A 17,483-nucleotide genomic window follows, 5' to 3' on the forward strand; every position below is an offset into this window, starting at 1 on the left:
GCTGTAAGAACAAAAATACCCCCCCTACTGTTTAGCATCAGGTCATTATCTTGTGATGATGACATCCAGACTTTTTTTAAAGGTAATATACTATACCACATCCTCTGTCTGAAATGGGTATTGGTGTATCTTGCGCTACATGATGCAAACGTCCTCATGGCATCTTCAATAAACAAATAAATCTGGACATCAACCTGAATTGAACTATTGATGCCACATTATCTACTAATGAGGCTATAATGTGCCTGCAGTTGCTGTGATTAATTCACCTTGATTAACATGTCATCTGCCTTGGTTTTGTCACTGTAGGTGCCCGGCATATAGTACTCCTCTATGTCCACCCACCGTGTGTCGTTGCTGCTCTTCAGAGAGTGAGCTCCAAGGAGGGCTGTCACTGATTTCTTAGACTCCCCAAAGAAACTGCAATTCAAGACATAGTTTTCATGTTCACACTATACAGTATAATTTCCTCTGAATGGCCATTTCCAAATATTATAATCACACGCAATATAAATAAAAGCAAAAATATATATATTTTTACAGTACGGTGTATACTGTAGATGTCCCTGTGTTCAGTGCTGTGGCAGAATTTGCAGATTATTGTCACGCCGTCATGACAGACTCATGACTAAATAATGCAGTCTGAAGGAGAGAAAAAAACAGTTGGCAGAGTATTTCTGTATTGTATTATTATTATTATTATTATTATTATTATTTTTGTGTACTTTTTGACATTTTTACTACATTTTAGGCGCTAGTGTCAAGGTCTGATGTGGATGCGGTGGTGGAGTCAAGCGCAGGACACAGAGGAATAGTCAAGACGACTTTACTAATACCTCTTAAGGTACACACAAAATAACAGCCTCCAAAAACACAAGAGGTGTAACAAATACGCGAGTGCGTAAATCCCACAAAAGCCAAAGACACAGAGCCTAAACATACAAGACAGGCGGACAATAACACACAAAATGCAAACCTAACACAGGGGAATTTATAGGAGACATAATCAAGACAGAATACGCGACAGGTGCACCAACTAGACATAACCAAACAAACATCGAAAACATCAAGCGGTAGTAGCTAGTACTCCGGGGACGACGAACGCCGAAGCCTGCCCGAGCAAGGAGGAGGAGCAGCCTCAGCGGTCTCTGTGACAGTACCCCCCCCTTGACGCGCGGCTCCAGCCGTGCGCCGACCCCGGCCTCGGGGACGGCCAGGAGGACGCGGAGCAGGGCGCGTAGGATGACTCCGGTGGAACTCCGTCAGGAGGGAGGGATCTAAAATGTCCCTCCTAGGCACCCAGCACCGTTCCTCCAGTCCGTACCCCTCCCACTCCACGAGATACTGCAGATCCCCATCCGATGTCTCGAATCTACGATGGACCGGACTGAGTACGCCGGAGCCCCCTCGATGTCCAGTGGGGGCGGAGGAGTCTCCCGTATCTCACTGTCCTGGAGTGGACCAGCTACCACCGGCCTGAGGAGAGACACATGGAACGAGGGGTTAATGCGATAATCATTAGGCAGTTGTAACCTGTAACAAACCTCGTTCAATCTCCTCAGGACTTTAAATGGCCCCACAAACCGCCGACCCAGCTTCCGGCAGGGCAGGCGAAGGGGCAGGTTTCGAGTCGAGAGCCAGACCCGGTCTCCTGGTGCATACACCGGAGCCTCACTGCGGTGGCGATCGGCGCTCGCCTTTTGCCGCCTGATGGCACGCTGCAAATGAACGTGTGCACCATTCCACGTCTCCTCCGAGCGCCAAAACCACTCGTCCACCGCAGGGGCCTCGATCTGGCTCTGATGCCAAGGTGCCAGAACCGGCTGGTAACCTAACACACACTGGAAAGGTGTCAGGTTAGTAGATGAATGACGGAGGGAGTTCTGGGCTATCTCTGCCCAGGGAATATATCCCGACCACTCCCCCTGCCGGTCCTGGCAATATGATCTCAGAAACCTACCCACATCCTGGTTCACTCTCTCCACCTGCCCATTACTCTCAGGGTGGAAACCCGAGGTAAGGCTAACCGAGACCCCCAATCGTTCCATGAACGCCCTCCAGACTCTAGAGGTGAATTGGGGACCCCGATCAGACACTATATCCTCGGGTACCCCGTAGTGCCGGAAGACGTGGGTAAACAAAGCCTCAGCAGTCTGTAGGGCAGTAGGGAGACCCGGCATTGGGATGAGACGACAGGCTTTAGAGAACCGATCCACAACGACCAGAATGGTGGTATTCCCCTGGTAGGGGGGAAGGTCCGTGACAAAGTCTACCGAGAGGTGAGACCACGGCCGTTGTGGAATGGGTAGGGGTTGTAACTTCCCCCTGGGCAGGTGTCTAGGCGCCTTACACTAGCGCACACCGAGCAGGAGGAGACATAAACCCTCACGTCCCTAGCCAATGTTGGCCACCAGTACTTGTCACTAAGGCAGTGCACTGTCCGGCCGATACCAGGATGTCCAGAGGAGGGTGACGTATGAGCCCAATATATGAGGCGATCACGAATCTCGAGCGGAACGTACGTCCGCCCCACCGGACACTCTGGAGGAGTAGGGTCGGTGCGTAACGCCCGCTCCATCTCCGCATCGACCTCCCACACCACCGGTGCCACCAGACAAGACTCCGGCAGTATGGGCGTGGGCTCAATGGACCTCTCCTCTGCATCATATCGCCGGGACAGGGCGTCTGCCTTACCGTTCTGGGACCCTGGGATGTACGTGAGCTTAAACACAAACCGGGCCAGAAACATGGTCCACCTAGCCTGACGAGGGTTCAGTCTCCTCGCTGCCCGGATGTACTCCAGGTTACGATGGTCAGTCAGAATGAGAAAAGGGTGTTGAGCCCCCTCAAGCCAATGCCTCCACACCTTTAGGGCTTGAACCATGGCGAGCAGCTCCCTGTCCCCCACGTCATAATTACGTTCCGCCGGGCTGAGCTTCTTAGAGTAAAAAGCGCAGGGCCGGAGTTTAGGGGGGGTGCCTGAGCGTTGAGACAGTTCAGCCCCAATACCGACCTCTGACGCGTCCACCTCCACCTGGAACGCTAAAGCGGGATCCGGATGCGCCAGCACCGGAGCAGAGGTGAACAGGTCCTTCAGTTTACTAAATGCCCTGTCCACTTCAGCTGACCACTGCAAACGCACTGGGCCCTCCTTCAGCAGGGAGGTGATGGGAGCTGCCACCTGTCCAAAACCCCGGATAAACCTCCGGTAGTAATTGGCAAAACCCAAAAACTGCTGCACTTCCTTAACCGTGGTTGGAGTCTGCCAATTACGCACGGCTGAAACGTGGTCAATCTCCATCTCCACCCCTGACACGGACATTCGATGGCCCAGGAAGGAGATGGACTCCTGGAAAAACAGACATTTCTCTGCCTTGACATACAAGTCATGCTCCAACAGCCTACCCAACACTTGACGCACCAGGGCTACATGCTCTGCTCGTGTAGTAGAGTAAACTAGTATGTTGTCAATATACACTACTACACCCTGCCCATGCAAATCCCGGAAGATCTCGTCCACAAAGGATTGGAAGACTGAAGGAGCATTCATTAACCTGTATGGCATGACGAGATACTCGTAGTGACCCGAGGTGGTACTAAATGCTGTCTTCCATTCATCTCCCTCCCTAATACGCACCAAGTTGTATGCGCTCCTGAGATCCAGTTTTGTGAAGAAACGCACTCCGTGTAATGATTCCGTCATACTCGCAATCAGAGGGAGTGGATAACTGTATTTCACAGTGATCTGATTGAGACTACGGTAATCAATACACGGGCGCAACCCTCCATCCTTCTTCTTCACAAAAAAGAAACTAGAGGACGCAGGGGAAGTGGAGGGCCGTATGTATCCCTGTCTCAGAGACTCGGCTATGTATGTCTCCATAGCCACCTTCTCCTCTTGAGACAGAGGATACACATGACTACGTGGAAGTGCAGCACCTGCCTGGAGGTCTATCGCACAATCCCCCTGTCTATGAGGTGGCAATCGCGTCGCCCTAGTCTTGCTGAACACTAGTGCCAAATCAAATCAAATCAAATCAAATCAAATTGTATTGGTCACATGCGCCGAATACAACAGGTGCAGACATTACAGTGAAATGCTTACTTACAGCCCTTAACCAACAGTGCATTTATCATCATCAAATCATCATACTCAGGAGGAATGTGCAGTGCCGGCAATTGGTTCGGACTCTCCACCGTGGTCGCCCCTACGGAAACACCTAGACATCGCCCAACACACTGGGCAGACCACTCCTTGAGAGCCCTCTGTTGCCACGAAATGGTGGGGTCATGGGCGATTAACCAAGGAAGCCCCAGCACCACGGGATACGCAGGAGAGTCGATCAGATATAACTGAATGAACTCCTCATGATCCCCCTGCGCCTTCATCTTTAGTGGCGCTGTGACCTCCCTAATCAACCCAGATCCCAACGGACGGCTATCTAAGGCATGAATCTGGAAAGGCACATCTACTGGTCGGAGGGGAATCCCTAACTTAACACAAAAATTACGATCAATAAAATTCCCAGCTGCGCCTGAATCGACTAGCGCCTTATGCTGGGAATGAGATGCAACCTGGGGGAATACTACAGGTATACACATGTGACCAACAGAGAGCTCTGGGTGAGTTGGGCGCCTACTCACCTGAAATGACTCCCCAGTGTGTGACCTGTTGCCTCGATCCCCTGGAGACCCTCCCCAGCACCGAACCGCAGTGTGTCCTCTACGGCCATAGTTGGTGCAGGGGACGGCCTCCCTCCAGATCTCTCTCCTCCTCTCTCTAGCGCCAGCACCCCCGAGCTCCATAGGGCTCGGCTCGGAGGTGCTGGGGGATGGAATGGACGGCCCCAACTCCGGACGTCCGCGGGTGGCCAGCAGGGTATCCAGACGGATTGACATGTCCACCAACTGGTCGAAGGTTAAATTGGTGTCCCTGCAGGCCAACTCTCGTTGAACGTCCTCTCGCAGGCTGCACCGATAGTGGTCGATGAGGGCCCTCTCATTCCACCCCGCATCCGCCGCTAGAGTCCGGAAGTCCAGGGCGAACTCCTGTGCGCTCATCTTCCCCTGTCGGAGGTGGAACAGACGCTCCCCCGCCGCTTTACCCTCTGGGGGATGATCAAAAACAGCCCTGAAGCGGCGGGAGAACTCCGCGTAGCTGATGGTGGCGGCGTCTATTCCCCTCCATTCGGCATTGGCCCACTCCAAAGCCTTGTCGGAGAGACAGGAGATGAGGGCGGAAACGCTCTCGTATCCCGAGGGCGCCGGGTGTATGGTTGCCAGGTAGAGCTCCACCTGAAGGAGGTACCCCTGACACCCGGCTGCGGTGCCATCATATGCCCTCGGGAGCGAGAGCCAAATCCCACTGGACTCCGGAGCTGGTACGATGGGACTGGCCGATGGTGGTGGTACGGTAGGAGGAGGTGTGGGCAAGCCTCCTCTCTCCAATCGGCGCAGGGTGTTCATGACTTCTTGCATGGCGGCGCCGAGTTGCTGGATCATGGCGTCCTGAATGCTGACCCGCTCCTCCAGTGACTCGGTCACCGCCGCTGCTGCTCCTACTGACTCCATAGGTGGTGTGTTATTCTGTCAAGGTCTGATGTGGATGCGGTGGTGGAGTCAAGCGCAGGACACAGAAGAATAGTCAAGACGACTTTACTCAATACCTCTTAAGGTACACACAAAATAACAGCCTCCAAAAACACAAGAGGTGTAACAAATACGCGAGTGCGTAAATCCCACAAAAGCCAAAGACACAGAACCTAAACATACAAGACAGGCGGACAATAACACACAAAATGCAAACCTAACACAGGGGAACTTATAGGAGACATAATCAAGACAGAATACGCGACAGGTGCACCAACTAGACATAACCAAACAAACATCAAAAACATCAAATCAAATCAAATCAAATCAAATTTTATTGGTCACATGCGCCGAATACAACAGGTGCAGACATTACAGTGAAATGCTTACTTACAGCCCTTAACCAACAGTGCATTTATTTTAAACAAAAAAGTAAGAATAAAACAACAACAAAAAAGTGTTGAGAAAAAAAGAGCAGAAGTAAAAATAAAGTGACAGTAGGGAGGCTATATATACACAATAGAATAAAGTGACAGTAGGGAGGCTATATATACAGGGGGGTACCGTGGGAATGAGATGCAACCTGGGGGAATACTACAGGTATACACATGTGACCAACAGAGAGCTCTGGGTGAGTTGGGCGCCTAGCGGTAGTAGCTAGTACTCCGGGGACGACGAACACCGAAGCCTGCCCGAGCAAGGAGGAGGAGCAGCCTCGGCGGTCTCCGTGACAGCTTGTAACACAAGCATTTCGCTGCACCCCCTATAACATCTGCTAAACTATGAAAGCGACCAAAAAACTTTGATTTTATTTAAAGATGAAGGTACAATGTCACATGAGAATTGAAGTGTGAAAGAGAGTGCAGCACAGAGGGACATGATGTGATATAACAGAGACAGGGATCAAGTTGCCATATATGTAATACATACTGTAAAGTTCTAAATCATATTCATGATAACCTTGGGTTGGCATTATGACCAAACTCAATTTAAGTGTAACTGAACTTTATAATCTTTCACCCCAGAGACATTTTTGTAAATGTTTGTATATAACGTACACTTACAGTTTGTGTCACGGTAAAGGCCTTATGTCCCCACAGGTGACAAGGGGCTTATGTAAGTAAGAGTGCCAAAGCCCTTATCCTGGCTCCTGTGATGTGTGACCTTCAATAAGAATTGTGGTAAAAAAAATATATATTTCCTACTAAGCAGAATATAAATTGTTTCGACTGAGTATGTGTTTTCAAAGCAAGCTGGTACAATTGAAGCAAAGTGCCTTATTTTAAGTTGCAATGCCTCAAGAGTATGTGACAGAGGTTGCAGGTGACAGTGACAGAAAAGAAGATTGCTACATGTGAACTATTTTTAGAGGCAATTCTGAAGAGGAGGAGATGGTAAACAATAACAAGCATGCCTTCAAGTGAGCCACTCACATCTACTTCAAACCCTTCTGCTGTGTGTGTGTGTGTGTGTGTGTGTGTGTGTGTGTGTGTGTGTGTGTGTGTGTGTGTGTGTGTGTGTGTGTGTGTGTGTGTGTGTGTGTGTGTGTGTGTGTGTGTGTGTGTGTGTGTGTGTGTGTGTGTAAGAAAGCGAGAGAGATGTGGGGGTCTTGATATGGCCTTTGGACATGTGTTTCTACAATTGAGGAACAGGTATCACGCATGTTTTTCTCTCCAGGCCTAAATCAAAGCTTTTTGTTCAGAGGTGAATATAATCACACTGTGCCACTCAAAGGTTTTACCAGCAAAGCACAGTTCTCTGTATTCCCATAAGTTAACCTTTCGCTTTCTTTCATTTTGAAAACAACTGCTTTCTTCTTCGTTCAACTCTTACTACATTCGGAAAGTATTCAGACCCCTTGACCTTTTCCACATTTTGTTACGTTACAGCCTTATTCTGAAATGGATTAACTAGTTTTTTTCCCTCATCAATCTACACACAATACCCCATAATGACAAAGCAAAACAGGTTTTTAGAAAATTTTGCAAATGTAGAGAAAATACTAAACTGAAATATTACATTTACATAAGTATTCAGACTCTTTACTCAGTACTTCGTTGAAGCACCTTTGGCAGCGTGTACAGCCTTGAGTCTTCTTGGGTATGATGCTACAAGCTTGGCACACCTGTATTTGGGGAGTTTCTGCCGTTCTTCTCTGCAGATCCTCTCAAGATCTGTCAGGTTGGATGGAGAGCGTTGCTGCACAGCTATTTTCAGGTATCTTCAGAGATGTTCAATCGGGTTCAAGTCCGGGCTCTGGCTCGGCCACTCAAGGACATTCAGAGACTTGTCCCGAAGCCACTTCTGCGTTGTCTTGGCTGTGTGCTTAGGGTCGTTGTCCTGTTGGAAGGTGAACCTTCACCCCAACCTGAAGTTCTGAGGTCCTGAGCGCTCTGGAGCAGGTTTTCATCAAGGATCTCTCTGTACTTTGCTCTGTTAATCTTTCCCTCTGCCTTTCCTGGGCCTTTACTAGTCTGGGTGTCAAGGGGTGCTGAAGGTGGGTGTGGTGCATGAATCAAGCGCAGGACGCAGAAGCTCAGTCCAAAAGACTTTAGTGCAATATTCACGTAGAAAATAAGCACAATAAGCCCGAAGGCGAAATAACGGCGCACACAGGCGTCAATCAAACGGCGCACTAACATGTGCGAAAAACCTCTCCAAAACACTGGAGGGAAGTACGTAGCTCCAACACGAAACAGAAGAGCAATCACACACAAAGACAAACACACACAACGAGAACTAAATAGGACACTAACGAGGACTAACAAGACACAGGTGTACAACATCAAGACAAAACCAAACGAACATGAAACATAGATCGGTGGCAGCTAGTACTCCGGGGACGACGACCGCCGAAGCCTGCCCGAACCAGGAGGAGGAGCAGCCTCGGCCGAAACCGTGACAGTACCCCCCTTGACGCGCGGCCCCAGCCGTGCGCCGACCCCGGCCTCGGGGACGACCAGGAGGACGCGGAGCAGGGCGCGCGGGATGGTCCCGGTGGAATTCCGACAGGAGAGATGGGTCTAGGATGTCCCTCCGCGGCACCCAGCACCGCTCCTCCGGGCCGTACCCCTCCCACTCCACGAGATACTGGACACCCCCCATCTGGCGTCTGGAGTCCAAGATGGACCGAACGGTGTACGCCGGAGCCCCCTCGATGTCCAGTGGGGGCGGAGGAGTCTCCCCTATCTCATTGTCCTGGAGTGGACCAGCTACCACCGGCCTGAGAAGAGACACATGGAACGAGGGGTTAATATTCTTATACTCAACAGGTAGATGTAACCTATAACACACCTCGTTCAATCTTCTCAGGACTTTAAAGGGCCCCACAAACCGCCGACCCAGCTTCCGGCAGGGCAGGCGGAGGGGTAGGTTTCTGGTAGAGAGCCAGACTCGATCTCCGGGTGCGTACACCGGCCCCTCACTGCGGTGGAGATCGGCGCTCGCCTTGTGACGAAGGGACGGCCCGCTGCAGGTGGATGTGGGCAGCGTTCCACGTCTCTTCCGAGCGCCTCATCCAATCATCCACCTCAGGGGCCTCGATCTGGCTCTGCTGCCAAGGTGCCAGAACCGGCTGGTAACCTAACACACATTGGAAGGGGGTTAGGTTGGTAGAGGAGTGGCGGAGAGAGTTCTGGGCCATCTCGGCCCAGGGAATGTACCGTGCCCACTCCTCCGGCCGGCCCTGGCAATACGACCTCAGAAACCTACCCACATCCTGGTTGACACGTTCTACCTGCCCGTTACTCTCCGGGTGGTACCCTGAGGTAAGGCTAACCGAGACCCCCAAACGCTCCATGAACGCTCTCCAAACACGGGAGGTAAACTGGGGGCCTCGATCAGACACTATATCCTCGGGTACCCCGTAATGCCGGAAGACGTGGGTAAATAGGGCCTCAGCGGTCTGTAGGGCAGTAGGAAGACCCGACATAGGGAGAAGACGACAGGCCTTAGAGAACCGGTCCACAACGACCAGGATGGTGGTATTCCCCTGAGAGAGGGGAAGGTCTGTCACAAAATCCACCGAGAGGTGGGACCATGGTCGTTGTGGAACGGGCAGGGGTTGTAACTTACCCCTGGGCAGATGTCGGGGCGCCTTACACTGGGCGCACACCGAGCAGGAGGAGAATTAAACCCTCTCATCCCTAGCCAAAGTGGGCCACCAGTATTTAGTGCTAAGGCAATGCACTGTCCGGCCAATACCTGGATGTCCAGAGGAGATGGACGTGTGAGCCCAGTAAATGAGTCGATCCCGAATCTCGAGCGGAACGTACTTCCGACCCTCAGGACACTGTGGAGGGCTGGGGTCGGTACGCAACGCTCGCTCGATTTCGGCATCGACCTCCCACACCACCGGTGCCACAAGGCAAGACTCCGGTAGTATGGGAGTAGGCTCAACGGACCTCTCCTCCGTGTCATACCGCCGGGACAGCGCATCTGCCTTACCATTCTGGGACCCAGGGATGTACGTGATTTTAAATACGAACCTGGTGAGAAACATACTCCATCGAGCCTGGCGAGGGTTCAGTCTCCTCGCTGCCCGGATGTACTCCAGGTTCCGATGGTCAGTCAAAATGAGGAAAGGGTGTTGAGCCCCCTCAAGCCAATGCCTCCACACCTTAAGGGCTTGAACTACAGCTAACAGCTCCCTGTCCCCAACGTCATAGTTACGCTCCGCTGGGCTGAGCTTTTTTGAGTAAAAAGCACAGGGGCGGAGTTTAGGTGGCGTGCCGGACCGTTGAGAGAGAACGGCCCCTATACCAGCCTCAGACGCGTCTACCTCAACCTGAAAGGGTAATGCGGGATCCGGATGCGCCAGCACCGGAGCCGACGTAAACAGGTCCTTCAGTCTCCTAGAGGCCCTGTCCGCATCAGCTGACCACTGCAGGCGCACCGGACCCCCTTTCAGAAGGGACGTGATGGGAGCTGCCACCTGTCCAAAACCCCGGATAAACCTCCGGTAGTAATTCGCAAAGCCCAAGAACTGCTGCACCTCTTTTACAGTGGTTGGAGTTTGCCAATTACGCACAGTGGACACACGATCCACCTCCATTCTCACCCCTGACGCGGACAACCGATAACCCAAAAAGGAGACTGACTCCTGGAAAAACAGACATTTCTCTGCCTTGACACATAGGTCGTGCTCCAACAGCCTCCTCAATACACGACGCACCAGGGTTATATGCTCGGCTCGGGTAGACGAGTACACCAGAATTTCATCAATGTACACGACCACCCCTTGTCCCTGCATATCCCGGAAAATGTCATCTACGAAGGATTGGAAGACTGATGGAGCATTCATCAACCCATATGGCATGACGAGATATTCGAAATGACCTGACGTGGTACTAAACGCTGTCTTCCATTCGTCGCCCTCCCTAATGCGCACCAAGTTATACACGCTCCTGAGATCCAATTTTGTGAAAAACCGCGCTCCATGCAATGACTCTGTCATGGTCGCAATCAGAGGGAGTGGATAACTGTATTTCACAGTAATCTGATTGAGACCACGGTAATCAATGCACGGGCGCAATCCTCCATCTTTCTTCTACACAAAAAAGAAACTCGAGGAGGCGGGAGAAGTGGAGGGCCGAATGTATCCCTGTCTCAAAGATTCGGCTATGTAAGTCTCCATAGCTTTTCTCTCCTCTTGAGACAAAGGATACACGTGGCTCCGTGGGAGCGCTGCTCCTGCCTGGAGATCAATCGCACAATCCCCCTGTCTATGAGGAGGCAACTGCGTCGCCCTAGTTTTACTAAACACGAGAGCTAAATCCCCATATTCAGGCGGGAATGTGCAGTGCGGGCACTTGGTTTGGACTTTCCACCGACGTCGCCCCCCACGGAAACACCCAGACATCGCCCCTTGCACTGAGCAGACCACCCATCGAGAGCCCTCTGTTGCCACGAAATAGCAGGGTTATGGGTGCTTAACCAGGGAATTCCCAGCACCACTGGGTACGCAGGAGAGTCGATCAGATACAGCTGTATAGTCTCTTCATGACCCCCCTGCGCACACATCCTAAGTGGTGCTGTGATCTCCCTAATCAACCCCCGACCCCAACGGGCGGCTATCTAAGGCATGAACGGGAAAAGGTTTGTCAACAGGTAGGAGAGGGATCCCTAAATCTAAACAAAACTTCCGATCAACAAAATTCCCAGCTGCGCCTGAATCTACTAGCGCCTTATGCTGGGAATGAGGTGCAACCTGTGGAAAACACACAGGTATACAAAAGTGCGCAACAGAAAGCTCTGGGTAAGTGGGACGTCTACTCACCTGGGAGGCCCCCAGTGCGTGGCCTGTTGTCTTCTCCCCGGAGAACCCTCCCCAGCACCTGGCCGCAGTGTGCCCTCCACGACCGCACTTGGTGCAGGAGACAGGCCCCCTCGGGCTCCTCCTCCTCCTTTCTCTAGCGCCGGCACCCCCGAGCTCCATAGGGCTCGGCTCGGAGGTGCCGGAGGGCGGAATGGACGGACCCCCCTCGGGACGTCCATGGGTGGCCAGCAGGGTGTCCAGACGGATGGACATATCAACCAACTGGTCGAAGGTGAGATGGGTATCCCTGCAGGCCAAATCACGTTGAACGTCCTCCCGTAGGCTACATCGAAAATGGTCGATGAGGGCCCGTTCATTCCACCCTGCGTCCGCCGCTAGAGTCCCGAACTCTAGAGCAAACGCCTGTGCGCTCCTCCTCCCCTGTCTCAGGTGGACTAGACGCTCCCCGCTCCACGGTCTTGAAGCGGCGGGAGAACTCGGCGTAGGAGATGGTGTTGGCGTCCATCTTCCTCCACTCGGCGTTAGCCCACTCCAACGCTTTGCCCGTGAGACAGGAGATGAGGGCGGAAACGCTCTCGTGTCCCGAGGGCACCGGGTGTACAGTGGCCAGGTAGAGCTCCACCTGTAGGAGGAACACCTGACACCCGGCAGCTGTTCCGTCATACGCCCTCGGGAGCGAGAGCCGAATCCCCCTGGGTTCCGGACCTGGGACTGGTGGACCGGCCGATGGGGTTGGCAGGGTAGGCGGAGGTGTGGTAGGTGGAGGTGTGGGTACCCCGCTGGCCTCCCATCGGTGCAGGGTGTTGATGACGTCCTGTAGAGCGGTCCCCAGTTGTCGTATCTGGTCATCTTGGCCGCGAACATGCTCCTCGAGCGACTCAGGCGTAACTGCAGATCCTGCTGATTCCATTTTTGGTGTGTGATTCTGTCAAGGGGTGCTGAAGGTGGGTGTGGTGCATGAATCAAGCGCAGGACGCAGAAGCTCAGTCCAAAAGACTTTAGTGCAATATTCACGTAGAAAATAAGCACAATAAGCCCGAAGGCGAAATAACGGCGCACACAGGCGTCAATCAAACGGCGCACTAACATGTGCGAAAAACCTCTCCAAAACACTGGAGGGAAGTACGTAGCTCCAACACGAAACAGAAGAGCAATCACACACAAAGACAAACACACACAACGAGAACTAAATAATACACTAACGAGGACTAACAAGACACAGGTGTACAACATCAAGACAAAACCAAACGAACATGAAACATAGATCGGTGGCAGCTAGTACTCCGGGGACGACGACCGCCGAAGCCTGCCCGAACCAGGAGGAGGAGCAGCCTCGGCCGAAACCGTGACACTGGGGGTGTGGGGGAGTTGTTTTAAGATGGTCATACAGTCGTGGTCAAAAGTTTTGAGAATGACACAAATACTAATTTTCACAAAGTCTGCTGCCTCAGTTTTGATGATGGCAATTTGCATATACTCCAGAATGTTATGAAGAGTGATCAGATGAATTGCAATTAATTGCAAAGTCCCTCTTTGCCATGAAAATGTTTCCACTGCATTTCAGCCCTGCCACAAAAGGACCAGCTGCCATCATGTCAGTGATTCTCTCGTTAACACAGGTGAGAATGTTGACGAGGACAAGGCTGGAGATCACTCTGTCATGCTGATTGAATTAGAATAACAGACTGGAAGCTTTAAAAGGAGGGTGGTGCTTGAAATCATTGTTTTCCTCTGTTAACCATGCAGGTAAGCAAGGAAACACGTGCCGTCATTATTGCTTTGCACAAAAATGGCTTCACAGGCAAGGATATTGCTGCTAGTAAGATTGCACCTAAATCAACCATTTATCGGATCATCAAGAACTTCAAGGAGAGAGGTTCAATTGTTGTGAAGAAGGCGTCAGGGCGCCCAAGAAAGTCCAGCAAGTGCCAGGACCGTCTCCTAAAGTTGATTCAGCTGCGGGATCAGGGCACCACCAGTGCAGAGCTTGCTCAGGAATGGCAGCAGGCAGGTGCGAGTGCATCTGCACACACAGTGAGGCGAAGACTTTTGGAGGATGGCCTGGTGTCAAGAAGGGTAACAAAGAAGCCACTTCTCTCCAGGAAAAACATCAGGGACAGACTGATATTCTGCAAAAGGTACAGGGATTGGACTGCTGAGGACTGGGGTAAAGTCATTTTCTCTGATGAATTCCTTTCCGATTGTTGGGGCATCCGGAAAACACCTTGTCCGGAGAAGACAAGATGAGCGCTACCATCAGTCCTGTGTCATGCCAACAGTAAAGCATCCTGAGACCATTAATGTGTGGGGTTGCTTCTCAGCCAAGGGAGTGGGCTCACTCACAATTTTGCCTAAGAACACAGCCATGAATAAAGAATGGTACCAACACATCCTCCGAGAGCAACTTCTCCCAACCATCCAAGAACAGTTTAGTGATGACCAATGCCTTTTCCAGCATGATGGAGCACCTTGCCATAAGGAAAAAGTGATAACTAAGTGGCTCGGGGAACAAAACATCGAAATTTTGGGTCCATGGCCAGGAAACTCCCCAAACCTTAATCCTATTGAGAACTTGTGGTCGATCCTCAAGAGGTGGGTGGACAAACAAAAACCCACAAATTCTGACAAACTCCAAGCATTGATTATGCAAGAATGGGCTGCCATCAGTCAGGATGTGGCCCAGAAGTTAATTGACAGCATGCCAGGGCAGATTGCAGAGGTCTTGAAAAAGAAGGGTCAACATTGCAAATATTGACTCTATGCATAAACTTAATGTAATTGTCAATAAAAGCCTTTGACACTTATGGAATGCTTGTAATTATACTTCAGTATACCATAGTAACATCTGACAAAAATATCTCATAACACTGAAGCAGCGAACTTTGTGAAGACCAATACTTGTGTCATTCTCAAAACTTTTGACCATGACTGTACATAACATGAATCATTTAGCCTTCAGGTATAATTTTTTTGTATAAAAAATGATTTAAGAAAATATTGAAGACAGTCAAAGAATTAATCATAAGGAATAAGGTTTTGAAGTGTCTGTCCTATATTTAAGAGATATAAGAAAGCTCAGGAAATATTTGGGTTTTCTTGGACACATATTTAACCCGTTATTTTTGTTGGCATAAAACGACCTCCATATTTCCATTCGTTTGTATGGGTTACCTTGAGATGGAGAACAGCATCGTGTTCGTGAGAGTCTCCCCTTTCCATAGTGGGGTCATATTAGTTTGTAGCTCAAAGGTTTCGGACACTACAGACAGAAGTTGCCACATCAGCTTTACCGACTTCAGACAAGTCCCGTGACACTTGTTGGGGTCATAGAGTAGGGCGACCTGCCTTGTAAAACAGATGAGGATAAAGAGAAGGATTGTTTTACTATCTCACTGCATCAAATCAATCAAAGCATGGCTCTCTCACACAACTGCGGATCATGTGGCAGTGGAATTGAAGGCACAAACTTAAGTTTACCTTATATTGAAGTTTTGCAGGTGATATGGAGCTCTCCAGGATGAATGGCAGAGTAATACAATTATGGGTCTATGATATAATGCATGAGCTGAAATGGTTTATGACTCCCTTGTCGTTCCATTAAAGATTTACTGCAGTGGGGAGAAGAGGAGATTTGGATAGATCCATTTGATTTGGATAGATCCATTGTCGCTCATGTAAGCAAACTGCCTGAAACCAGCATTGCGGACAGCACGATTTTATGCATGATGTTTTACTTATAAAAACGAATTTTTTATTTATTTTTTATTCAAAACTTGATAATGGATACATGTACGAAAACACTTTTACTTTTATGTCAGTTGTTATCTGGGATCGTGTTTCGACCATTTCAAAGTGGATTTGACATCAAGCAGGTGTGTGTGTCAGCAAGAAGCAACAAGAACACTACCCCCATAGCATTGTGAGAGAGACCAAGCTGCAGCAGGTGCGTCTCAACACGCATAACATCCGAGGCAACTGGCAGGACATGAGATGGATTTTCTGAGCGGCAGCAGTGCGGGACTGAGGTCAAAGATGCAGGGGGAACAAACTGAGGAAGGTTCTGAATTATATCCTGTTGCTGACTTGAACTTCTCTTTCATGCTTAACGAAACAAATCAGTCCTTTGGAGAGTACTTGTCTGATTTGGAGAAAAATGATTTAGTTGGGGATGGATCCGCCGTCCTGAGAATAATAATCTCTGTGATTTACTCTGTGGTCTGTATCTTGGGGTTGATAGGAAATATCCTTGTCTTATACCTCATGAAGTCTAAATGGAAGAAATCGTCCATTAACCTTTTCGTGACGAGTTTAGCGGTGACTGATTTCCAGTTTGTATTAACTCTTCCTTTTTGGGCAGTGGAGAACGCTTTGGACTTCACCTGGCTTTTTGGAAAAGCCATGTGCAAGATAGTGTCTTACGTGACAGCGATGAATATGTACGCAAGTGTCTTTTTCCTGACTGCTATGAGTGTGGCACGGTACTGGTCGGTTGCATCTGCTCTCAAGAGCAGGCGGCGCAGTCCGCGCTGCTGCTCCGCGCGCTTTATGAGCATTGTCATATGGGTTGCTGCTATATCCGCAGCTTTGCCCCATGCGGTGTTCTCCACAACCGCGACTGTCTCCAACGAGGAACTGTGCCTTGTTAAATTTCCAGACACTGTTGACGCACAATTCTGGCTTGGACTTTACCATAGCCAAAAAGTACTGATCGGGTTTCTAATACCGCTGGGGATCATCTCCGTCTGCTACCTGCTGCTTTTGCGCTTCATCACATCCAAGAATGTGAACACCTCCAGCGCAAAGAGACGCTCCAAAGTGACTAAATCTGTGACTATAGTGGTTCTGTCATTCTTCCTCTGTTGGTTGCCGAACCAGGCACTAACGGCATGGGGGATTCTCATAAAACTCAACTTTGTGCATTTCAGTCGGGAATATTACACCACCCAGGTATATGTATTCCCAGTGTCTGTCTGTTTGGCGCACTCTAACAGCTGTCTAAACCCCATATTGTATTGTCTAATGAGAAGAGAGTTCAGAAAGGCTTTGAAAAAACTTTTTTGGCAAATAACTTCTCCATCGGTGACCAACATGAGACCATTTACGGCGACGACCAAGCCGGAGCAAGACGAGCATGGACATGCGTTGGTACGGTTAAGTCCGGCAGAGCCAGCTTTGGTTTTCTATCCACCTGGTGTTGTCATTTACAATGGGAGAAACGATATGCTCCCGAAAAGTACGTAGCCTGTCTTAATACATGTAGCCTACCAAGCTGTCTATGTGGCCAAGTCGATTTCGAATAAATGAATTTCAACAGAATGTATGTTTGTTTGTTTGTATGTATTATTGTGTTGATCGATTTAATTATTAATTAAATATGTATACTGTATATGTATTTATTTATTTCTAGCACCATTATTACCACTATATTTGTCAATTTTACGCATCAGTGAGAAGTGGCATGCCCTGGACTGATTGAAGCCTAAACTTGTCTAGACAGATTCAGAAACGTGTTGTAGAGACCTTTTCCAATGTCACTCATCGTGTTACAACTGAATAAAGGCATTTCACTCTTCGAAATGTATTTCATAGATGCACATCATTCATGTATAAAACCAGC

At 49.9% G+C, this 17,483-nt stretch overlaps 1 protein-coding gene across 1 annotated transcript; it reads left to right on the top strand.

The window, feature by feature from the left end:
- Nucleotides 1-15,881: 15,881 nt before the first annotated feature.
- Nucleotides 15,882-17,112, top strand: LOC121574407 (relaxin-3 receptor 1-like). Its single transcript, XM_041887033.1, has one exon. The coding sequence runs from the start codon at nt 15,899-15,901 to the stop codon at nt 17,105-17,107; it is 1,209 nt and encodes a 402-aa protein (XP_041742967.1). The 5' UTR covers nt 15,882-15,898; the 3' UTR covers nt 17,108-17,112.
- Nucleotides 17,113-17,483: the final 371 nt, after the last annotated feature.

The sequence above is a fragment of the Coregonus clupeaformis genome, chromosome 9 (genome assembly GCF_020615455.1).
Source record: "Coregonus clupeaformis isolate EN_2021a chromosome 9, ASM2061545v1, whole genome shotgun sequence".
Classification (NCBI taxonomy): Eukaryota; Metazoa; Chordata; class Actinopteri; order Salmoniformes; family Salmonidae; genus Coregonus; species Coregonus clupeaformis.